This window comes from Diceros bicornis, chromosome 16 (genome assembly GCF_020826845.1).
Source record: "Diceros bicornis minor isolate mBicDic1 chromosome 16, mDicBic1.mat.cur, whole genome shotgun sequence".
NCBI classification, from domain to species: domain Eukaryota; kingdom Metazoa; phylum Chordata; class Mammalia; order Perissodactyla; family Rhinocerotidae; genus Diceros; species Diceros bicornis.
This window is the reverse complement of record NC_080755.1, coordinates 52,307,018-52,333,157: the sequence shown is the minus strand read 5'-3', so window position 1 is coordinate 52,333,157 and position 26,140 is coordinate 52,307,018. Positions and strand designations below refer to the sequence as shown.

At 41.0% G+C, this 26,140-nt stretch overlaps 1 protein-coding gene across 1 annotated transcript in view; it reads right to left on the bottom strand.

The window, feature by feature from the left end:
• Positions 1-8,962: 8,962 nt before the first annotated feature.
• The window catches only part of CDH20 (cadherin 20), a 194,591-nt gene continuing 177,413 nt past the window's right edge, over positions 8,963-26,140 (bottom strand). The window contains exons 8-12 of the mRNA XM_058557243.1: positions 25,759-25,895; positions 23,530-23,651; positions 19,173-19,290; positions 14,210-14,461; positions 8,963-10,045 (exon numbers count right to left, since the gene is read on the bottom strand). Coding sequence (XP_058413226.1) covers positions 9,540-10,045; positions 14,210-14,461; positions 19,173-19,290; positions 23,530-23,651; positions 25,759-25,895 — 1,135 coding nt within the window. The 3' untranslated portion in view covers positions 8,963-9,539. The remainder of the gene's footprint in view (positions 10,046-14,209; positions 14,462-19,172; positions 19,291-23,529; positions 23,652-25,758; positions 25,896-26,140) is intronic.

Here is a 26,140-nt window from a genome sequence, read left to right as displayed (position 1 = left end):
ACTTGGCCAAGGATGGTCAAGTACGGTTGTCCCTCAGTATCCACAGGGGATTCGTTCCAAGACCCCTGCAGATACCAAAATCCTCAGATGCTGAAGTCCCTCATATAAAATGGCATAGTATTTGCATATGACCTATGCGCATCCTCCCATATACTTTAAATCATCTCTAGATTACTTATAATGCCTAATACAATGTAAATGCTATGTGAACAGTTGTTATATTGTCCTGTTTAGGGAATAATGACAAGAAAGAAAGTTTGTACATGTTCAGCACAGATGCAACCACTGTAGGCCTTTTGATCCATGGTTGGTTGAGTTCACAGATGCGGGACCCACAGCTACAGAGGACCTACTGTAGTACAATTCATGTGACCTTCATTTAGATGGCTATTTTTCTCCTATATTGGTATTTTTGAGTCTAACCTATCTTTGGCTACAGGGAGCCTATTGAAACTTCTTCTACGTCGTAAGTTCCTATTTCTGCAACCTCAAGCGTCTTGATTTTTCTCTTTGAGATAAAATGGGAGGGTCTCATCGTTTTCTTTGCCCTCATAGGAAAGTGTATAGTCAGGAGGGAAACAAACTAATCAAGGTGATGCTAAAGGATGATCCCTAATTAAGTTATATTTTTTTAATGGAGTCTCAAGATTTAGCAATGCACTCTGACAGTGAGGAAGGCACTGGAATGAAAAGAGAAGAAATAAGCACTCGCTTTCTGTTTCGAGAAGCTGAAAAACCTTGTCTTTTTTCCTTCAAAATAAAGAGATTGCGCTAGAGCCATTTCCCCCTGTGCTGTTGTACGTCTGCAACAAAAGAACCACTTTGAATAATGAACAGTCTACCTTCACAGTAGGAAACTGTGCTGCAGAGAGGCCCTCAATAATGGTGTACTTAATAATTAGAAATATGATCAGGAATTGACCTTCCAAGTTGGATACGTTATTATTCACTTTACCTGCTCACTGTCCCAGTGGGTGCTGTCACAGAGACTGTGACTAAAAACCCTGATAAAGACGTCTCTGCCAAGTTCCATACATGATCTGTTTGCCCAGTGTGCCTGAGGTATGCATGGCGCATGTTTAGATCCATGTGGGAGTCTGGATGTGGTAAGTGGCCTTGAGTTTACAGAGAATTTGTACTCAGTTTGTAAGGAAGGGACACACTGTGAATCTGGCAGCGAGCTGGTGTCCTCTGGAAGCAGCCTCCTGCTCTTTAAGAGGAGATTAACCTGGGTTATATAAGGTCCTGATAATGAAGTTCTATCTGATGACACCTCTTTTTTAAATATCCTTACATATATGGTGAAATTATGCTTTCAGGAAAGAACATAAGACTGGAACTTCAAAAGCATGATCACTCCCTATTTCTCAGATTACGTGTCAGCTGTCCCCACCTGCCTTCACTGCCCACTGTGAAGACCAGGCTTCAATCCTCCAGGGCTTAAGGTATAGAAGGGATATCAACAATCAATGGTTAAGAATGCATGCAGACCTCATCAAGTGTTATAATTTCCACAGGAGCCAATGGCATGAACATCTGAGGTAAGTGTTGCATACACAGCTCTGTGTCCTTTTCTGGTTTTAGGTCTGTGCTTTGCTTATATTTCAATGTGTGTGAAATAATTTTTGTGAAAGCACTTGGCACAGTGCCTGCATATAATGGGTGCTCAATTGGCAGTTGGCAGTTTCCTTTTCCCTTTCTTTTCCTAAACTTTGCAGCTCAGCAGTAGTGATGTCAGCCTGGAGCATGCTGATGGGGACCTATGTCCCCTCTTGGGTGTAATTAACATTCATCCCCAGGTAATGGCCTCCCTTTGAGAATCTCCCCTTGCACCGACCATCATGTAGTCCAACAGTCAAAGTCCCAAGAAGTCACTGGCAGATGTAAAAATTTGAGGTTGATGAGGCTAATCCTGGAGGTAAACACCATACCAGACAGTAGTGCACCTCAGTAGGCTAGTGAGAATAGCAATTAGGGTGAGTGAATTTCACTGCATATGGGCCTGGCAGGGAGACACACAGGATTGCATCAAGTTCCCGGGGCAGCCGGGGAATGTCAAGTGCGAGAGACAGAAGGAAACCATGCAGCCTGGTCTTTGAAGGTTAATTTTTTCACTTTGCAGTGCAGCTCTTCACCTACAGAGTCATGCCAAGGGGGAACTCACTGGCATGGTACATATGCTCCGTATTGCAGCAGAGTGTGGGGCGCCTCTCAGAACACTATCCTTTTGCTGGGGTTCCTGAGGGCCAATGGGCACTTAGTGCTGTTTTCAGCAAGAACATGCCTCTCTCCATTCTCTGCAACCTCTCTGCATCGCTCACAACAGTGGGGTCACATGAATGGAAGTTTCTCTTCTCAGCCATCTGGTGATTCATTCTTCTCTGCCCCCTACCTGGAACCACGAGAGCTGCTCACATGCTGCCAAGTCAGCTGGAGGGGACGGCTGCTGCCTGCCACCTGCCGGACAGTGGGGCATCTTCAGAGTCCCTCTCCATACTCTCGAAACATATGCAATGGCTGAGTCAAAATAAAAGAAATCCCACAAAATGAACACACTAATTAGTCAATTAATTGATAAATAAACTGGTGTGTATATGTGTTGTAGATCTGGCCAAAGTGACAGGGGCACATAAAGGATTCATACTTACTCATTTTTTGTGTTAAAATAGATCTTAAAAAATGTACTTTTTAAGGCTTGTATTGGTTTCCTAGGGCAGCCATAACAAATTACCACAAACTGGGTGGTTTAAAACAACAGAAATTTATTCTTTCACGGTTCTGGAGGCTGGAAGTCTGAAATCAAGGTGTGGGCAAGGTTGGCTCCTTCTGGAGGCGCTGAGGGAGAATTCATCCCTGCCTCTCTCCTGCTTTTGGTGGTTGCCAGCAATCCTCGATGCTCCTTGGCTTGTAGATGCATCACTCCAATCTCTGCCTCAGTCGTCACATGGCCTTCTCCTTTCTGTGTCTCTGTGTCTGTGTCCAAATTTCTCTCTTCTCATAATGACACCAGTCCTTGGATTAGGGACCACCCTAATCCAGTATGACTTCATCTCAACTTAAGTACATCTGTAAACAAAGACCCTATTTCCAAATAAGGTCACATTCACAGGTACTAGGTGTTAGGACTTGAACATATCTTTTTGGCAGACAGAATTCAACACACAACAAGGCTCAAAGGCAATACATTAAAAAAAGGATAGCCGTTTTCAATAAATGGTGCTAGAACAATTGGATATCCATATACCAAAAAGAGAAAAAGAAAAGAAAAGAAAAAAGAGCCTCAATTCATACCTAACAGTCTACATAAATAAATTCAAAATGGATTATAGACCTAAATGTAAAACCTAAAACCATAAAAGTTCTAGAAGAAGACGTGGAAGAAAATCTTTGTGACTTTGGGTAGGCAAAGATGTCTTAGAAATGACGCCAAAAGCACAATCTATAAGAGAACAAATTGATGAATTGGATTTCATTAAAATCAAAAACTCCTGCCCTTCAAAAGACATTGTTAGGAGAGTGAAAAGACAAGCCACAGACTGGAGAAAATCTTTGCAAAGCATATACCCGATAAAGGACTTATATCCAGAAAATAAAAAGAAATCTCAATACTCGACAAGAAGAAAATAAATAACTCAATTGAAAATGGCAAATACATCTGGATACTCCACCAAAGAAAAGATATATGGATGGTAAATAAGCACATGAAAAGATACTCAACGTTATTAGTCATTGGGGTATTACGAACTAAAACCACAGTGAGATACTACAACACTCCTATTGTAATGTCTAAAATGAAAAAAACTGACCATACCATGTTCGTGAGAATGTAGAGGAAATGGAACTCTCACACACTGCTGGTAGGAATGTAAAATGATAAAAAGACTTTGGAAAACAGTTTGGCAGTTTAAAAAAAACCCCAACAAACCAAAAACATATACCTACCATGATTCCAGCCATTCCACTCCTAAGTATTTACCCAAGAGAAAAGAAAATATATGTCCATACAAAGATTCATGCACAAGTGTTCATAGTGGCTCAACTTGTAATAGCCAAAAGCTGCAAACAACCCAAATGTCCTTCAGCATATGAATTGCTATGGAGTGAATCGTGGGCCCCCCAAATTTGTGTGTTGAAGCCCTAACTCCTAATGTGACTGTATTTAGAGTAAGGAAGTAAATAAGTTTAAATGAGGTCGTAAGGGTGGGGCCCTAATCTGGTAGGATTAGTGTCCTTACAAGAAGAGACATCAGAGAGCTCACTTGTTTTCTCCATCATTTGAGGACATAACAAGAAGGCAGCCATCTGCAAACCAGGAAGAGAATCCTCACCAGAACCTGACGATGCTGGCACCCTGATCTTGGACTTCCACCCTCTAGAACTAAAAAAAAATAAATTTCTGTTGTTTAAGCCACCCAGTCTATGGTATTTTGTTATGGCAGCATGAGCAGACTAATATGTGAATGAATAAACAAATTGTGGTATATCTATATAATGGAATACTAGTCAGCAACAAAAAGCAATGAACTACTGATACACATAGTGACATGGGTAAATCTCAAAATATTAACGCTGAGTGAAAGAAGCCACAGCCCTCCCCTTACCCCTCCCCCCAAAAAGTATACACTGTATGATTCCATTTATATAAAACTCTAGAAAATGCAAACTAATCTGTAGTGATAGAAAGCACATCAGGGCCGGCCCCCTGACTTAGTGGTTAAGTGTGCGCGCTCTGCTGCTGGTGGCCCGGGTTCGGATCCCGGGCGCGCACTGATGCACCACTTCTCTGGCTGTGCTGAGGCCGCATCCCACGTACAGCAACTAGAAGGCTGTGCAACTATGACATACAACTATCTACTGGGGCTTTGGGGGAAAAAAATAAATAAATAAAAATTAAAAAAAAAAAAAAGAAAGCAAATCAGTGCTTGATTGGAGGTGGAGAGAGGGTATGAAGGGGTGGGAGAGAGGTATTACAAAGGACCACAGGAAAACTTTTGGGGGTGATGAGTATATTTACTATCTTGATTGTGGTGATGGCTTCATGGGTGTATATATATGTCAAAACTTATTAAATTGTATACTTTAAATATGTATAGTTTATTATATATTAATTCTACCTCAATAAAAATATATGGTATGCCTGTTTATATGTCAGATATTTTGCTGGGTGTTTTCACAAAATATTCATTTACTTTTGCCAGTATTGTATGCTAGAGATAAAACTGAATTTCAGAAAAGAATAATATACCTACAGAAAAAGAATGTATTCTGTAGAGAGGAGGAACAGTGGAAGGGAGAAAGGAAATGGTGAATGGAATCCAAAGGGATTCCTGGAATAGAGGGAGGAACCAGGGTAGAAAAAAGGGAAAGATGATGTGGTTGATTGTTCTTTCCAACCATGGGCACATTATTTCTTCTTACAATGTAGCTCTGACACTCTTCCCAATGAGAGATGGAGTCTTTGTTCCCTCATTTTCAATATGGTGATGCTTGTGAACATTGTGGAAGTAATGCTGTGTGACTTCTGAAGTCATAAAAGGTGATTCAGCTTCTGCCTGGTTTTCTTGTGGTGTTCACTCTTGGATCCCAGCCCCTATGATATGATGAAGCCCAAGCAGCCATGAGGAGGTCTTATTGACAGCTCCATCTGAGGTCTTTCTTGAGAGCCAGCATCAACCACCTGACATTTGGGGGAGCAAGCCTTTGGATGAGTCTCCTCCCAGCCTTTGAGTCACCCTAGCTAAGGTCCTGACATTGTGGAGCAGAGAGGAGGTGTCATTGATGTATCCTTCCTGAATTCCCAACCCACAGAATCTGTGAGCCCAATAAAACGGTTGTTATTTTACACCACTAAGTTTAGAGTGTCTTTTTATGCAGCAATGGTAACAAAACAGTTGATACAGAGGAAGGGGCAGTAAGGGAAGTAATAAAAGAAAAGCTAGGATCCAGCCCTCCTGACAAGTTAGAAAATATTCCTAGGCAGTTTTACTAGCTTTGGAGAGTGGAGACTCTCAGAGAAGAGATCTAAGGCTTTCTGGGATGGGAAGTAGCCCTTGTCGTCATGGGTACCAGGAAGGTGGCCACAGTAGCTAACATATCAGAGTGGAAGAAACTCCCTCATTATCAGCCGTCTGACGTCTTACAAAATCAAGAGCGTGGCCAAACACATGGGATAGGATTTGCTGGCTTCCTGTCCCAGGAAGAAGATTTAAGAAAAATCGTGTTTTGGGTTAATGCTGTAGTTAATTACACATACTATAAATTAGTACTCATGGTTTTTGCACAACATGAATCACAAGAGACAGATATGTCTCATTACCAGATCATTTTGAAAAGAGGATTCCTTGATCTAATTCTGTCCACTCCCTATATCAAAACCTTGACTCTTGGAATCAAGCAGAAGCCTCCCAAATCCAGGTATTTATACATAAAAATATCTTGAAAGTTCTTTAGCTCTATTATGAAGATGATAAATGGATTTGGAGAATGAATCAATCTGCAATAAGAATTACTTGTAAATTGTCTCCTATGTTCATGTGGTCCCAGCACTATAAAGGATAATTCTGACATCAAAGTCTAGTTCTGGATCACTAGTAAACTAGTAACAACACTTAATCAATGTGCCTGCATTAATTTTGGCTTGTCTGAATTTTGTTTTCAGATTTATAGATTCTTTCTTGTGTGAACCACTTCATCTTTGTCTTTGCTATCTGCCATGTTGGGATATTCTGCCTTTTTGATTCAGAACATTCATTGCTAATTTCTATCTTTGCTTGTATTCTTGTTCAGAATACAGTTTCAGACAGAGTCTTATCAATTGATTTCCACAGATGCTCCTGTTTCCTCCAACATGTACATTATAGGCTAGCTGCTTTACCTGTTAACAAAGAAATGGCTGAACAATTTTACAGCTCTCTTGCCTAACCTGATCACACTCTCTGCATTCTGTCTGGTGGTGATGTTTTTATTTTTTCAGAGGAACCACAATTTGTGGTAAACTGTGGCAGTGGAAAGTGAATTTTGAAACTCATTTGGAGGGAAGAGTCTCTTTCAGCATAGAATGTGAGCTGAAATGGATCTCCTATTCTGTGCTTCTCTCACACTTCCTGTATCACACCATTAAACATCCTCCCGGGGACCAGAAGCTCGAGGAGATTCTGTTTAATCATTTCATGCCCAGTATCATGGGGACCACAAGCAGGATATGGGGCATGATAACCCCTTGTGGTTAGGATAACAGCTGTTCCCAGTTTTTAACACATGCAACACAAAGTGACATAGTCACAAAATTATCCTCAGGGCTGGTGAAAGGAAGAATGTTATAGGGGTTAATTTGCCCACATTCAAATAACTGGTGTGTCGTAGAGCCTAGTTTGGACTCAAGTTCATGCTTTTTCTTTTTCTTTGCTAAGAAATCTTCACACATTACCCCCAGAGAGAATGTGTGAGAGCCGCCATTCATGGGTGGAAAGGGTTAGTATGCCGCAAGTTGAAGACGAGAATTTGCCTGGCTGTTAGTGTACCATGTAATAAAGCACGAAGCACATTCTGCTAGCTCCGAGATCCTCATCAGCGTTCTCACACATTTCTGCCAGTGGCAGATGGGGTGGGCTCCAGTGCAAGAGGGCTGATAATCTAATCTTTGTATGTTAGAGAGAGAGTGACTATATACCAGAGGTTCCCAAAGTGTGGTCTCTGGGCCAGCAGCATCAGCATTACCTGGGAACTTGTTAGAAATGCCAGTTGCTCCAGACAGACTGAATTAGAAACTCTGGGAGTAAGGCCCCAAAAGCTATAGTTTAATAAGTATTCCAGGTGATTCTGAAACACATTAAAATTTGAGAACCTATAACCAAGACACTCAGAAAACTATTTTGTTCACAATTTGTCCTCAATTGTGAGGACAATTGTGTAAAATATCTTTTAGTAATAGGATGTCAAAAAAAGAGATCTCTTCCATCATGTACCCATTACACACTTATTAGGCACCTACTGTATGCAAAGAACTATGTTAGCTACTATGGGGAAAAGACAGATGAATAAAATGTGGTCCCAGCTTTCTATGAGCTCATCCAGTGTTGATGATGTGTACATATTTGGTATATATTTGTACATATTAGACTGTCAATAGCACAGAGATGAAGGTAGCACAGTGGCCTGCCTCCTTGGTGCCCTCTCACAAAATGAAAAATAAGGGTGAAATTCACCATTGTATCATTGATGTTATCAAACCATCCATTCCTCTTCTCAGAGATGGGGGAATGAAAAGTGTTCATGAAAAGTTTAAGTTTGAACCATAACGTTCATCTGTTCAGTGATTGAAACAGGAGGCATAGCCTCATACTTCTTTGCAGCTGTCTTTGCCTTAGGAATCATCCCCAGCCCCAAGAACCTGAGGCTAGGTCAGGATCACCATCTTTTATCTGCTGAGCAATTAAACAAATTTCCAATAGACTTTCCCTTCTATTCAACTTTTATTAAAAGAAGTGCTAAGGTACTGAGATGCAGTACATCATATTTATTACCAAAATTATTAACAAATATACAAAACTTATACATGTAATTTTCTTACATCCATTTATTCTCTATAATACTGATTTTTGTTCAAGTAGGTTATCTACAGTATGTAAACATCCCTTGGATTGACCTCACACAGATTAGGAAAGCCCTCTAACCCATGCTTTTATCAGATACTTCTTTTTATTTGGCTTTCATTTGTAGCATCTAATCTTCACATTTGGCACATGGAAGAGACATCTACAGTGCAAAAGAGGCAAATTTTCTGGTTTCGTTCTGAAGAATTTTCCAGGGGCACAGTAAAAGAGCTGAGAGAACAAGAGCACTCTAACTTTGATGGACCTGGATTCATCGTAACGCCAACAACTCTTGGTTCAGCCATTAAACTCGAGCGCAAAGTCAATGTCTCTTCCTTCTCCCACCCCCCCACCCACCCCCCATGCAAGGCTGATTTGCCTTAACCTTGTCTCAAAAGGGTTAAAAGAAATTCCATCCATCCTAGAACAAGTAGGTTAATTTCACTGAGGACTAGTTTTTCAGTGTTCTTTTCTGTGGGTTGGTTTGTGCCGTTTGATGAGCCAGCAAAACTCTTAAATGGAGAATAAAATAAGATTTAAAAAAACGATATGAGAGTAGAACTTCCTGTCTGCTTTCAATTGCCACCTCTACTTAAGATCAGAGCCTCTTTGTGGTGGAAAAGTGACAAAGGCCTTGGTGAATGGCAGAGAATAGCCAAGCTTGCCATACTTAACCTTGGACTCCAAGCCTTTGAAGTGTCACAAAAATTAAAAAGAAAAGAAAAAAAGGTCATTGGAGATTCTTGCCCCTCTTCCTGTGTTTCCTTTCGATTACTTAACTTAATCTAACCAAGTAAAGCTGATCCAGAGAGAGCTCTGTTCGCCCGCTCACCCCCATTCTCACTCTCCAGCACAGCACTGCTCGCGCGGTTGACTGCGCCTCGTCCGTCCGCGAAGCAGCCGCTGAGAACGTCTAGGTTTGGACACGCGCCTGCCTCCCGGCTTCCGTCACCACAGGGGCGCGGGCCCCTCCGATGCCCCGTAGAGCTCCGCCAGCTTCCGGAAGCGGGGCCCCCAGTCCATCAGGAAGTCGAAGCTCTGCTCCGAGTCTGAGGTGGCCGACTGCAGGGAGCTCAGCGACCCCGCCACCGAGCCGTCCCCCTCGAACATGTACGTCTGGAGGGAGTCGAAGGGCGGGGCCCACAGGTCCATGTCGGCCTCGTAGAGCTTGGCCAGCACGTAGTTGTGGACGCTGCTGTTCACGGCGCACGTCTGAGGCACGTAGCGGGAGAGGCTCTCGATCTCGGGCAGCATGTCCTGCCGCGACTTGGGGGCGCCGCCCGCCTGCGCCTCCCGGGGGTTCCACATGGCCGCGATGTCGAAGGCCTCGGTGTCCTCCTCGCCGCCGCCCTCGTCGTCGTAGCGGACGATGTTCTCGTGGATGTTCTCCTCGTCGTCGATGATGTAGGGCTGTTTCCGGTGCCTCCTCATGGACAGGATGAGCAGCACCAGCACTGCGGGAAACAGAGGGGACAGGACGTTTACCGAAGGGATCGCGCTGTGTGGGCCGTGACTGGAAATACTCTCGACCAACCACAGGGAGGGGAAGAGTTTTCTGAGTGGTGAGCCCAAAGTCGGCATCTGGGTATTTTAAACCACAGGATCTACCTGGTCCTCACTCATTGGACCATGCCAGCTTGGGAGTTCATAGGCAAATGAAGCCCTATAAATGTTTTTCCAGTGGTTCAATTAGAAGTTGCATATAAAGCCTCCTGCATCAGCTTGCCGCTTTGAAATTGTGTGTATGTGTACTCCCAACCACCCAATAGAAAATACTGTTAACAAAGCACAAAGCATTATGGCCTGCCGTGAAGTATATGCTGAGGATCAGATCATGTCTTCTGCCCCTGTAAGGACGACCGTACATTCTTCTTATAATGTGAAAACCTTGTTATGGAGGTGGAATCCTGCTTTCTTATATTATCATCTTAATAAGATTCTACCCTGTAAATATAATCATATATTAGTGTATATGCATATAGACACATAGGCTAAGTATGAGCCAAAGTCTTTGTCTTTTTATACCTCTTCCAAAAATTAAGAGAGCATAAATGACTGCTGTTGTCCAGTAAACTCAAATTCCTCAGAAAAGCCATTCATTAGAGAGGTGGTTGTGACTTTCTGGATCCAAAGATGTTCATGGAAGGCAGAGAATGAGCAGTGACATTTTATATAATGCATTGTGTTATCAAAGAAGCACCACACTGTGAGATGTGCTCTTGGAGGTCTGGATAAAATTTTATCCCAACAAGTGTATTTTTTTTTCCAGGATGTGTTTGCTGGGGTTTAAAGGAGAGATAGAGATAATCCCATTGAACTGTTTATCTCTGTGGCTGAAAACGTTTTCCAGGAAGTGTGTTGAGGTTTTAGCTGTAGACTGCTATTGATTTTTTTTTTCTGGTGTGCTTTGTTACAGCTGGTGAATAGTGACAGCTTGACAACACTGCAAAAATAGACCCCAGTTTATCCAAGGGGGGAACAAATGGAGTACAGTCATATGCCCAGTAAGATTACAGACTGACAAGAGCCGGCCTGGTGGCTCAGCGGTTAAGTGCGCGTGCTCTGCTGCTGCGGCCTGGGGTTCGCCGCCCCGGCCACACACCTGTGCACTGCTTGGCAAGCCATGCTGTGGCAGCATCCCATATAAAGTGGAGGAAGATGGGCACTGAAGTTAGCCCAGAGCCAGTCTTCCTCAGCAAAAAAACAGGAGGATTGGCAGATGTTAGCACAGGGCTGATCTCACACACTCAGACTGACTTAAAAAACTCAGAATAATGACTTTTAAAACTTGAATGTACAATGTGCTTTTTGTAAATTGCATAGTGATGTTAATACCTAATATTTGCCCAAATAGCTTGAGTGACAAAATGCACACACATGAAACAATTTTATTCTCCCATGTATTCTCCCTGTGTGCAGAAATATGACTCATGGACTGTAGGACTGTGGGATTTCAGAAAAATGGATTAATACAGCTCTAAGAAAGTGGGGGCTTGAACTGGGCATTGGAGGCTGGACTGTGATTCGGATGGATGCAGGTTGGAGAAATGAGATTCTACGTGAACATGCCGTGTTTGTTGGATTCAGTAAACAGTTACTAAACCCAAATATTTTTTAGGCGCTATGCTAAGCAACGGAGAAACAACATTGAACATGACATGGTTTCTGCTTTTATAATCTTACAATCTAAGGAGATTATAGATACTGATGATTAATATGAGTCAGGCAGTCATAAGGGCTATTGTAGGGTTATAAGTGTGGCAAAGAGAATACAGAGGCAAGGTCAGTTAATTCTTCTTGGGGGACTGGGAAAACCTTCACACAGGTGACACTGGAGTGGTAGGAGTGGTATTTTAGAAAATGCTAGGAAACAAAATTAGAGAAGTCTTTGCGTATACACTGGAAAGAATTCTGATGGTGATGGAGAACTAGGCAGTTTGTAGAACTGGTCCATCTCTTGAAAAATAAAGACTGTTACGTGTCTTATTTTTAGGCAATCTGATTTAAAGAAGAGTGTTGCTTAATGCCCTGAAAATCAAATTTTGGGAAAAATGGACCTATTCAGCTGATAGGCTTGTCTGACAGAGAGAATCAGTTCTAGGCATGTTTATTCTTTAGGTACTATAGGCATAGTGCATAGGGCTTCTGAGATTTTCTAGGAACTAGATACATATTCGAGGCATTAAAAAAAAATCCCGCAAAGTCAAAATAAATATGTTTGTTTAATTGTCCACAAAATGTAGTATTTTGTTGACAAATCAACTGCAATTCAGTCTTACACTGTTTTATGAATTATATTTAATGTGACATGTGCAGTCTTAGAAATAAGAGGGCCTAAAACTATGAGGACTTTATGACAGCTCTGCTCAGTTTAGCTCCTGAAAACTGTGTATTTATTCTGTACAATTCAAAAGACAAGACATAATGGGTTTGGGAGGCACAAAGTAAATTGTCTCTTGCACACTACTTCTAATTTGAGAGCCTCTCCATGCCAGTCTCTTTAAATCAGTCTTTCTGTAATGATGGCTCCTTCTCTTGGTGGGCCAGGGTGAACTTATAACTTAGACATTTTCCAAAGATAGAAGTAAGGACAGCCAGTCTGGAAATTTCTCCTAGGAGCAAGTTTCTTCAAAGGTGCTGTGCAAGTTATCGTATTGCGTAGGCAAGGACTCCCAGTGCCACCTTATGGACACTCTGCGAATTGCAAAAAGGTTTTATTTGTCAGTACAGACAGGGCCCAGAAACGATAACAATTCTCTCTGATCAAAGGACTTAGAAAGGTTATTTATTTATACTACTACTTCCTTCATGTAGCACTAAACTAAAACAGACCACGTATTGTATTTTAAAATGTTTTTGAGAAGCATATTCCACAGACCTACCTAAAAATTCAACCAAGTGCTGACGTTGTACAGTCAGGACCTGTTTCTTTGGTCTGACTCGGTCTTGTGGTGTAGAGGTAAACCTGGGATCAGGGGGTAGCTGGATATCTGCATGTCTGTTCTAATTTAAATCCCCAGTGCTTTACTCTTTTCCCTCATACAACACTGGAAATTCTTTCATATTGAACATTACTATCTACTAAGTCTGCTTTTCTCTAAGCAAAATATGTATGCTGTGAATTCATTCAGAAGAGTTGGGATATATGTACAAATTTTTCTTTGTTTCAAGAGTTGGTTTAGGTGTTTTGTTGTTTGTTTTTGAGTGTGGAGTTAGGAAACAGTCGCATGAATGGCCTTATGTACAAGGTTACTGGGTGGCTGCCTTGCAGTATGACCTGAGAAGAGGAAGGAAGAATCCCCTACCCCAACAGTACTCTCCCACTAGCCTGTCATCACTTCTTTATTTCACCAGCAGAGGCAAACTGGCCCTGTTTAGTCACTGCTCCTTGTCAGATGGCCACAGTGCCTGTGAGGGGTGCTGACGCTCCCAAACAGCTTAGTCTCCCAGATATCCATGTGGTTCACTCTGCCACTCCTTTCAGATCTCTGCTCAAAGGTCTCCTCATCAGTGAGGCCTTCCCTGACCACCCCATTTAAAATGGCACCTGCCGTCGTCACCTGTCCTCCTGGGATACCCTGTCCCTCTTCCCTTCTCTATAACACCTACCACTTCTAGAATCTGGGGGTGAACAGTTAGGAGAAGGGCTGTACGGCTCAGATATAGGGATGCACAATGTAGGGCCTGCCCGCATTTCAGCCAGGCTCTGCCTCTGACATTTGGCCTTGGGCCAGCACTACCTCTTTGTGATTTAGCTACTGCTTATCCGAAATGAAGAGGTTAGGAGAGGTGATCATTATATTCTGTCCAAAATTGTCATTTTGGTTCAGCGATGTCAAAATGAACTTGCTTTGTTCTGAAGTAAGCTCTCTGAAGGTTGGGACATGTCTGTCTTATTAACCCCAGCACCTAGAATTGCCGTGGCGCAGAGTAGGTGCTTAATAAATATATGTGCTTTGATCTGGCCAAAGAGGCCTTGAAGGAAGGGACTATCTTCAATTTTTTACTTTTTCCCAGCGTTACCACCTTTTCAGTCAGCGTGGTATGGAAAACCAATTCTGAATAGCTGTTAGGATGAAAACTGAATGATATAGAATGGAAAGGAGCCACTTACTCACCTAAGAGGACAAAGATGCAGGCCAGAATGGCGATGAGGGCGCCCCGGCTCAAACTGACTGGGAGCATGTAGGCCTCGGGGCTGCAGGACAGGACGTGGCCATCATCATCACAGTTGCACACCTGGATAGTCAGCGTGCCCGTGCTGCTCAGCACTGGCTGCCCGTTGTCTGATATTAGGATGGGCAGGTAAAAGACACTCTGCTCCTGCTGCCGGAAGCCAGACCTCCTGGTTAGAATCCGGGCAGTGTTATCTGAAGAAGATGGGTTCCAGGATTGAAAAGAGAGGAGGAAGAATGAGAAGGAAGAAGAAAATGGAAGAACCAACAAGTGAGGTAATTTCTTGGGTTGAGGAAAGCAAGGGGGCAGGAACGGAGTGTGGGAAGGAGAGAGAAGACCAGTGGAACATTCCCTGGAGGCGTTCAGCTACAGCCATATCAGGTTTGTCTGGATGAGCATTTGGATTCAGAAACTAAGAGTTTTGCTTGCTTCTAGGCAAAACCCTGAGGCCTAGGAGAGAAACCCTTTTTCAGAGTCTGTCATCCCCTTTGTGACATGAAGTGCCCAGGGCGAACTGTCAGACTTCAGATCTAACTGAAATGTCCCTGGGAAAGCTTGACAGAAATGAACAATCAGTGGCAACTTGTGGTCCCTGTTTGTTCCCGCTCAGCAGCTTTCCAAGGCCCCGGCGCTGCTTTGTGCCTCCAGGAAAAGAACGCTGCGGAGCCCACGTGGCTGTAGCAGATTGCTTATTTTTGCCACTTTGGCTGGAATTCATGTCTTTTGCTGTTTTCTTTTATGCCTTTGAAATGCAGTCACCAACTCCTACTGTGCTTTCTGAAGAATCTGCTCATTTAGCAGAAGCTTATTTGAAATCCCCTAATCATATGACACACCCTGTTATTTCTCCCTATTTGGTGGTCTAAGTTTAAGCAGTTAATAGGAACTTGGTGAAAATTCATTCCTGATCAGCACTACTGGTTTTTTTTCCCTTCATATTTAAAGGAGATTAGCAAAGTTATTTGATGTGTTTCTACACAGCTGATGTGTGTGTGTGTGTGTATTTATATTTGCTTAATGTCATGTTTTGGGACCTTTTCTTTTTTAAATCTATATTCTCAAGCTTCCCCAAGTGGGTGTGAATTATAAATCAGATATATTTTTTTGCAAAGCTCATCATTTTCAGCAGAGGAATGTTTGAGACATGTAGTAGTACATACAAGCAATGACTCTCAAAGCTAATATCAATATGGAAGGTCCTCCAGATGTGTTTCACATTTCATAGAGAAGAGTCTAGAACTTAACAAAAATTTCTGAGAGCCTAACTAAAGTAAACATTATTAATATCAATATCAGTTTTTCTGGTTCTCCCATTCTTGGACATAGTAAAGGATTATACTTTTCTACCCTCTTGAATTTGGACATGTCTATGTGATTTGCTTGATATGATGAAAAATGAGCAGAAATGATTTGTGTCACTTCCAGGCAGAAGCATGTAAGAGCTGGTGTGTGATTCTCCATGCTCACTTGCCTTGGTCTGGTATTGTGAAAGAACATTTGAGATGGAGATCCCAGCGGCCTGGGACACTGAGCTACACATGGACAGCTGTCCTCAGTCACTCAGACCCACAATTGGCTTTATGTGAGTAGGAAATTAATTTTAGTTGCATTAAGCCACTGAGTTTTGGTGATGGTTTCCACAGCATAACCTAGCCTATTCTGACTAACACATTATTCCTTAATTACCTTTTCCACCTCTTCTCCCTCCCCGTGCTTTCTCATGGTAGCAGCTATTGTTTATTGCATGCTTATGTGCCAGATACTTACACTTTGCATGCAGTATCTCATTTCATCTTCACAGCAGTTTGGTGAGATAGTGAAAATCTTACACTTTTCAGTGAGAAATTTAAGGCCCAGAGAGATTATATAATTTGTTTAAAGTCACTAATTTAGTAGCAGAGCTGGGATTTGAACTCTGGTCTCTCTGACTCCAAATATGCACACCTTCCATTGTGTTATGTAACTGCTTATTTAGTGTAGTGACCTTAATTGTTGAAAATTTTCAGCTAATTGAAATCTCTTCCTGCTCTGGTACAAGCCCCTTTCTTCTTACTTCCTTCTCAGTGGAGAAAGCCAACCTGAGGATTATATTCATATTTTTACCTACCATACAACCCATCTGCTTTTCTGTTTTCCAGATTTAATGGCTAAGTACTAATTCTGCTTCATAGTTTTAATTTGTTTTTTCAGAAACCAAGTTATTTTCTAAGCAATTATATTTTATTTTTATTTTTTGGTTTAATCCAGGCTAGTTCAGGATACTTAGAAAGCCTGACCAGAGCCAAATTTCATAAAAGTGTTACATCCTGCCTACTATACATCATAAGTTTCTTGATTTCTGAATTATTTAAGATTAAATAAAAAAATCAGAGCATTGCATTGCCGTCTTGGAAGGGGCCTGGCATATACAATAGTCCCCCTTTATCTGTGGTTTCACTTTCCACGGTTTCAGTTACCCGCAGTTGACTGTGGTCCTGAAATAACGCTATGTCACAAAGCCTACGTCATTCACCTCACTTCATCTCATCACATAGGCATTATATCATCTCACATCATCACAAGAAGAAGGTGAGTACAGGACAATAAGATAACTTTGAGAGAGACCACATTCACATAACTTTTATTATAGTATATTGTTACAATTGTTCTATTTTATTATTAGTTATTGTTATTAGTCTCTTAGTGTGCCTAATTTATATGTTAAACTTTATCATAGGATGTATGTATAGGAAAAAACATAGTATACATAGGGTTTGATACTATCCATGGTTTTAGGCATCCACTGGGGGCCGGTCTTGGAACATATTCCCCATAAGAGAGGGCTACTGTAGTAGTCACTTGGGAAATTTTTGTTGACTATGATAGCTAGGGTTTTAGTAACCCATTTGGAGACAGTATTTGTTTCCAGGGTGACACAAAACTTTTTTTTTTTTGTGGCTAAAACAGGTCCCAACTTCCAATCCCAATCTTAGTGCTTATTCACTCTCTGAACTTGGGCCATTTGCCGTCTTTCCTTATCTGTCCAATGAGATAATGAGAATCAGAGGGTTTAGTAACTTCCTTAAAACTTTATAGGATTATTATAAATATCAAATAAAACAAAGTATGGGAAAATGCGTTTGAAACTGTAAAGTGCTATCTATACACACAATCCTTTTTATAATGCTTTGGGGATAAAAAGTAAGAAAGGCTTTACTTGAGAAAATGCCCTGTTGTGTTCATAAAAGGACATCATGTTTTGGGCATGGGAATTGGGGGGCTTGACAGTAGATCCACCTTTTCGGATGTTGGTCAGTTTTTTAATGAGCCTCAGTAAAGGATACCTGTGGGATAAATTGTCATGAGGAGATTGAGAGTTCATTCTTCTGTTGAGGATATTCTGACTTCCATTTTGGGAGACCTTCCAAGAGAGGAGTCATTTCTTTTTATAGTCATCATGTTCCAGTGGCCCACCTTTTTAAGGTGTTGGCTCCCTGTATTGGTGCCTAAAGTCATCTTTAAGAAATTTGCAGCATTTTGCTGCATATTGTTTCTGTATTGATTTTGACAAATACCAGAGTGAAGGAATAGAGTGACAGTTAGCTAAAAATTTGAAGAAAGAGTCTAATGTGTTATTTTTTCCCCCAGGGTTTCTTTCCATTTTAAAACCAATCCTGAGGGGGCTGAAACCACTTTTTGCAGGGAGGGTTTCCCTGTGAAGTAGATAAATGAATAGTTTACAATTTGACCCAATAAAAATCTCAGGATATTTAATTAATAGTGTTTCTGTTGTTACAGTTTATATTGCCCTTCCTTCCAGAATTATCATGGTGATTTTATGATTACATGTGGAAGGTTAAAGGGATGACCTGGAAGAATGCTTTCCATTTAGAAGAAAACAGGTTTGAGATTCTCAACTTTTAATAGCAGAAGAATATTGTGGGAGGTGGATTTAATACTTTAAGTCTCAAATAATTAATGTTTGAGACTAAGACCAGGCATGCCTAATCATGACTTTTTGTTTCCTTTATTTGGATGGTTATAAAGTGACAATATTTTAGAATTGGAATGAAAATGAAGCTACTGCAGCCCAGAGAAGTAGTGACCTCCCCAAGGTCAGATGGCTAGTTTGTGGCAGAGTTAGCGACAGAAGGGGTTCACTTGACAGATCCAAATTATTTTTTCACTTGTTCTGACCTTGCTTTGAAAGTCATCTGGCTAGAGAACAAAAGTCCCTTCTTTTCCCATCTGTGTCCTATGAAGAGTGTGCTAAGTCTATAAATCCCTTGGCTGATCTGAATGCATATTGGAGAAGAGGAGTATAGAATTCCTTTCCAGCAAAGCTGTGGTGGGGAGCACTTTCTGGAATAGGAACCCCACCTGGCTGTGTCTTGCTAAATTATTCTAAAGTAATAAAGTTGTTTCAGTGCCAGACTACTCTTTGTGATGCTGTATTTGCCCTTTGCTAGTTCTGTTACTTAGCCTTTTTCTCTCTTTTGTTCTGGGAGCTTTTCACCATTTCTCCCTTTGATCCTTGCTTAGAAATGTTCCCTCAGGTTTGTGTCTTTATCTAGTTCAGTTTCTATCACCGTTCTCAGATTCTTCCTGTGGTTGCAGAACATATAAACATGGCTGCTATCTGTGGGAATGAAGGAAGGCTTTCGCTTGTGTGCCTCGCGCAGTGTGTGGTGCAGAGCAAGCACTCAAACATTTGTGAACTGACTGACTGAAGCTTTCAGAATCAGCAGAGGACATTCTTTATCTTTGATGTTCTGAAACAAAACTTTAAAAGACACTATGAATTAGCATGAATGTCTTCCCTGCTATTAAAGAGCAGGTGACCTTTGACACTGCGTGGTCTAATACCGAGAAGTATCCAGCCCAAGCTGTAGAAAAGCATCGGTAGTCAACTGTCCACCTGATTACCTTGGTTGTCCCTTATGGTGAAGTTGGGGTTATTAGCAGCCTCGGGAGCCAACCTGTAGTAGAAGTGCTGACCATTGCGTGGGTCATCTTGGTCCACTGCACTCACTGTCTGGATCAGCTGAAGGAGGGACGTGAAATCAAGGTGAGTCGGAGCCAAAAGGAAAAGCTTCAGGGTCCGGTGAAATCCCAAAGCTTGAAATCTAATAGCAGATTATTTTATATAACAAAGACATCCTGAAACTTACCTGGAAAGTCTCCATGCCATCATGGAGAAAACTCAGGATTTAATTTTGGTTTATTTTTGGACCTACGTACATTAACAGGCACAGGATGAATGTTATTAAATACCTCAGATGTTAGACATCAACATAACATATTCCCACAGTGAGGCTAGCGGTTTTTTGGGCAGTCTAAATAGAAAATTATGAGTGAAAGAACTCTGGGGTGCCACAAGATCCTGCTTGCCTCCCAATTTTTTATCCTCCCACCTCACCTACTTAATCTCGTGGTTTGGGTTAATATTTCAGGGTCAAATTGCTATCTTTGAGAAACCCCTATTTAAAAATGACTAATACTTAGAAGGGAAGTAAGCAGAGTAAGCAGATAAATCAACATTGACTATGTCAGGTTAGTGGAAAACAGATATGAGGGAATGAGTCACAGGGCAGACACCCTTTGTTGGCAGGAAGGGGAGCTAGACAAGGCATAGAGCACAAGCCCCGCAGGAGGAATGTGTAGAACAGACTAGAGTCAGAAGCAAAGCTTGGGGCTGAGGAGAGCAACAGGTGGGGTGGCTTCTTCTTGAGCTCTGGCCAAAACTTGGCCTTTTCCACAATGCTGTTCAAAGTAGTAGGTTGCCTCATGGTTATGAAGACTATCATGAGACAGCTGCCAAACCAAGTAGTGTGAAATATACATTTGAAACATTAGCAGGCAGCCTGGGGGGAGATATAGAAAAGGTGTTGAAGGTCATGAAACACATGACCTTTCTATGTGTTTGCTCCTCTACCAACCAATAGCACAGATTTCTTCCACCCCTCTTGGTCCTGGCCCTGTAGACTCAACACTCCTGCTGTTAAAAACTGGCTGTGCTTCTGCCAGGGTAGAAACCGGAATATCAAAGATCAGCTGGAGGGCCCAAGTGAGCCTGCTTAGTCTTTATTTCTTCATCTGTAAATTAAGGGTGGTAATGCTACCCTCACAATGTGCTGAAGATTAAATAACAGAGGGGGAAGCTCCAGCAAGTGGGCACAGTGTTGCTCAGATCCCCCTTCAGTGAGCGATTCGATGCTCAAGCATTCACCTATTAGTCTCTTCAGGGATTGTCTCAGTTGCTGAGAGTCACCTACGCACGGTCACCACATCCTTCTAGGGTGACCCACATCCAGTGACTAATGAGTAGTATAAAGGCCTGGCCATCCCATCTCAACTTGGGAAAACTCTAGTTCTAGAGCTCTGTGAAATCACCCAAGGCTGTTAGTGGGTCTGCATCGCAGCTGCACTTCTCCCTTTGCCCAGTCCTGCAAAAGTCCTTCCTTTCCACAGGTGTTGGTTAGAAGCGCATTCCTTATTAAACATGTTATACCAGAACTCCATCTCAGGGTATGCCTCGTGGCAAACCCAACTGGCAATTGGCCTCTGTTGAATCTAAAAGTTGGAAGAATGGAGTTGCAATAAAGGAGAGGAGTTGGGAGAGTACTAAAGATGAACTCACCCCACAGCCTAGCCTAGTGTCAGTGCTGCTCACACAGGAAGGTCACCCTACTGCCCCATCCCTGCTGAGACAAATCCTGAACTTTCCATCTTGCTGATAATCCCAAACATATATATAACATATTTCTTGATGAATGCTATAAATAGGTGATTATTTATAACTTGGCAAATATAGTTGGAAAAGTCATTTCAGAACATCAGACCTGTGAAATCGTGTCTATATAGGTGAAGTGGGGGCCTGAGGTGTAGGACTGGTTGGTTATGGGACTTTAAAGAATGAGTGAGCGAAGACACTGCCTCGCTGGGTCTGGATAGGGAGCACCACGGCCTGCTCTCCTGGCAGCTCAGATTTCTTTCTCAGCCCCACTTGCCATGCAATATTCTGCTCAGCAGGTTTCATTCTGCCCTCAGCCATCACCAAATCTGTCATCTGATTTCTTCATGGCTTCCTTCATGGCTGCTTGCTAAGAGGGAAGCACAAATCCTGACTTGGCAGACACAAAGCTGACGGCAGTGTCCGACAAGTCTAAAACAAGGAGGCCTGATTCTTTATAAATCAGACCTACCTACTGAGCTGCATGCTTTTGAAAATCTTCAAAACACGTCCCAGAGCCAAAATCAAAGGGTAGCATTCTCAGTATTTTGGGCTAAAGATGACAGATATGACAGACTTGTGGCTCATGACCTGAACTTTAAGTCACAGATAAATTGTGCTTCAGAGAACTGTATAATAGACCCTTAAAAGATGTGTGTAGAAATGAGAGATGTGCTTCAAAAACAAGAGAGGTGTTAAAGTGCTATTAACCTGTCAGAATGCAACTTCTCCTATTCTGAAGCCATTTAAGAAAGGAAATATTTCATTGCTGGGGGGAGAGGGAGTTTAATTTACTGTGCTACTTATCACTCTCTTGATATTATAGATTAAAAGTTAGCCTCATCGTACTACAAGTATTATATATTTGTCATGTTATAATCTTATATAATATAAACAAAATTTTATATATTTTATGTAATATATAAAACAATTATTAAAATAAAGGCCCAAGTCCCCTCACTCAAAACTCAACTACCTTAGCACAGTAACTATTGCTACTTTTGCATCCTGCCTCCCAATCTTTGTTCACATGCAGACATAATTTTAATTAACTGCAAGCATGTACTGTAGTTTTTTAATACTTCCATTCTTATAATAACATGGATCATTTCTTACACTGTAAAGGCTTCATTGTAACTTTTATTAGCTGCATAATATTTCAGGTCTTTCTAGACTAGAAATTCAATAGATGTGGAAGTAGAATTATCCTAAACTTGTTGAAAAAATTTTTTAGGAGTGCTATAGACCATTGTACCAAGTTTCGAGAATCAATGGATGAGATAATTTAGATCAGAATCACTACAGGACACATTTTTTCCCCTGGGGGATGGGAATCGCTTTTTGCTTTGACTGAGTAGAATGGCAAAGATATGTTGAGTCAATCTTTGATGAGTTCAGAAAGTTAATATAAGTGTTGGTTGTACAGACATCGTCTCTCTGTGCAGCAGGAAGTTGGAAGTGATGTTCCAGGTGAGTGAGAGAAGCAAAAGCAATAGCTGCATGACTGCTGGCAGGCCTGCATTGCCGAAGCATGAGTCCTTGCCTTATACATATGCACTTCCCCAACTCAACTTTCATATTAAAACTATCCTGACCCATTTGCCTTCCCCTACCAGAATTCTCAGGACCACCGAATATACTCTGGGGGAAATAAATTAGGACCGTTAGGGAGTCTTGGGTCATTGGTAGAGGAGGAAAGCATCTTACAAAAGCAGGAGCAGAAGGAGAGATGGCCTGTGATCTGAGGTATGGGGAGTGGGCAATAGCTTCACACATGGATTAATACATGGCCTCTCCAAGTGGAGTTCTGGATGTTTCTCAGTTATACCACTTGGAGTTTGATCAATCAAATATTCATTTATATTTAAAAGCAGACTTTAAAAAATATACAAATATATCTCTGAAGATTATGGAACTAAAGTTATTTCAAATAAGTAGAAATTTGTTCCTTCAGATTCCTTTCCTCTCAAAACTTACCTGACATGAGCAGCGCTAAGAAAATAGGTGTTTTAATTGAGGGAGGAGAGAGAATAGGTAATTCTATATACCAAAGTTTCTGAGAACAGGGCAGGCAGTCCTTAAATAAGGTACCTGTTGCCAGAAGTTAAGAAAGGGAGGTGGGAAGATGTAAAAAAATAAACTGTGCCTACTGCAAATATTTTCAGGAATTAGTACTAAACTGAGGAAAAGAGGAGACTCTTTTTTTCTTCTCTTGATCTTCATGGTCCCCCACTTCCAGGACACAGAGCACATGTTATTACAATTGGTATATACAGGTCAGTTACAAGGTGGGTAGAAACCTTATTACAGGCTAGCCTGTGAATCAAGCCACCATTCACATTCTTTAGATCATAAAGTGTAATGGAGGCTCCAGATAGTTGTCTTAACAAGTAAACTGTTGCAATATGACATACAGGAGTTGAGGACTTGGTTTTGTAAACTGTTAGTTTCTGGAGTCTAAATGTCTTTGATGGTAGGTTTGGTTATCTGTAACCGTCGTTTCCATATGTTGGGGGTTAACCAAGTTACACGCCTCACAGGCTGCCTTACCTGCCCTGCTTTGGCGTTCTCACAGACAAAAGCTTCATAGAATCTGGGGAACTCTGGAGCATTGTCATTCACATCCAGGACTTTGATTGTGACAGAAACACTTCCAACTTGGGAAGGATTGTCTAAAGAGAGCACAAAGAAAACCAAAGGTGAGGGTTCAGGAATGCAAGAAAGCAGCTCTTTGCTGGAATAGGTAATTACTGGTCAGTCTGATTTTTAAAGGAATGGATCAAGTACATGGAAATGGCAACACAAGTGTAGGATGCATGTGTTGCCTATTAAGAGTGTGGCCAGAGCGTAAGAAGAGTGGATGGAACGAGGTGTGTGTCAGTGAGTGTGTGTGATATCAGGAGGAGAGGCGACGGGCGAGACTTGAGGGGGCAGGTATCACAAAATGAATCTTAAAAAGAGGTTTTGAATCTCTCACTTGGCTCATACTTCAGGTTCTGGAATTAAAGGTAGGTCACTTCTGGATTCTGGGCTTGAAAACAGCCCGTTTCTAATCGGATGCATACCGTGTGTGGGGCATTGCTTGGCTTTTTTCCTTGGCTTTTTTCCTGTGGAATAATCAGTTCTTTGAATTATATTTCAGAAGATTTCAAGTTATTCATGGGAATAAAGATAACACTGTACGTTTATTTCTGCTTAGGGACTAAGGGGATATTACAGGATCAAACACACACCAAATCCATATCTTAGGCTGGGGCAGGAGAAGTTCTCATAGTCACTCATGGGGAAATGTGTCTTTTTGGTCTGTCTTTTGCTTGGCATTGCCACACACAGACAATTTCACAGCCCCAATAGTGCCCCTCCTGTTTTTTTCTGTTTTGGTCATCATCCCAAGAAGACAGAATAGAAATTGTAAGACACAGAAATTATTCTTGATAAATAATTTTATTAAATCTCAGAATGTCTGGTTCTTCTGCTTCATTTTTTCTTCTTTTCCTTCTCAAAAATATCTGTGCTCTACTGTTTTCTCCCCTAAATATTTCTATTGCTTGATTACCAAAAGTGCTGACATATTAAAATTTTTTTTTCATTATAACAGTGGTACTTATTTATAGAAGGAATAATGAAAATTCCAGAAAAACATGAGGATAAGTATGATCTGCAGTCTTACTACCAGAGATACCTATTATATGATATATGTAATATTACATATGTGTCCAAAAATGTCGAGCTATACACACACACACACATACACACACACTGCAGTTAAGTGAAATAAAAAAGTTGAATTCAGAAATTTAATATTTTAGGGCAAGATTATCCTGTGTCATTGAAATATACTTTGAAAGCATGGGTATTAATAGCTACGTGATAAGTCTCGTTTTACTGTGTAGTTGTACCATAATTTATTTAGTCAAACTCCTATTATTAGACATTTAGGTAATTCCCATTTACCCCCCTATGTTAAACATTGCAGTGGACATTTTGGTGCATAAATCTTTGTTGATATCTATGATTATTTCCTTAAGATAATTATTAGAAATAGAATTCCTGAGAAAAAGAGTATGAATGTTTTGGAGAATCTTAATGCAAAAGATTAATTGCCAAATTGGCAAAAGTATTGCCCTCCTGAATGGCTGTACATAGTTTTGCCAATAGGTTAGGGTCTGTCATTTCCCTGAATCTTTACCATCACTAAGTGTTACAAAAAAAATTAAATGTAGTTGTATATAATCTAATTTTTGTTAAGTTTATAATAAATATTTTAATCTAGTTTTTATTAACTTTCCATTCTACTTTTAAGTTTATGTTAATAAATCTGCCTTTTATTGTAAGATGTCTCAAATTCTTGTATGTCTCTATGTGATATGTTATAAATCATATGTGGGTGATACGTTATAAATGCTTCTTTTCATCCAATAATAATACTTTATACTATTTGTGCATTCCCAATCTTATTAAAGATCGAAAGCCTCTTAGATTTCTCAGGAATTGTCCCTTTTCCTCATATAGAAGTCTAACTCCTTGGTTTAGGGATGCTATTTTTTTACTGCTTTTGCATGTTTTGTTCGTTTGTTTTTACCTTTAGCACAGGATTAGGTATACAGGAGATGCGCAAGAAGTATTTGAACTAAATGCATTCACTCACTTGCATAAATCATAATTTCCTTTTCTTCTTGTAAAGAATATAATTCTTCTTCTAACGAGCTCTAGAAACTTCCACTTTCTACAATGTCTATATTTTGTACTATATGGAGAACAGTTTATTGTGTAACTTACTCATTTCCATAGCAAGGACAGTGATATTATGCCAGGAAAACTCTTCCCGGTCAAGGGGTCTTGCCGTCATTAGGGCACCTGTTGTAATGTCAACATAGAAGAATCTTCCAGGGTCACTGCTTCTGTCAATGGAATATCTGCAGAAACAGATTAAATACATCATTTTATTTGGATAGACATACTATAGCTCATTACATGAGAGAACTAGTGCATACCATGTGAAACATGACTATTTCTGAGTTATGGACACTTGAAAGGCTTCATTTGTTGTCTTATGACGTCCAAAGACAAGCCCCCTCCCCTCAACAAACAAAAACAACCCCAAACAAAAAACCAACAGCAAACTATTACTGCTTTAGTTTCGTCTTCATAAAATGAAATC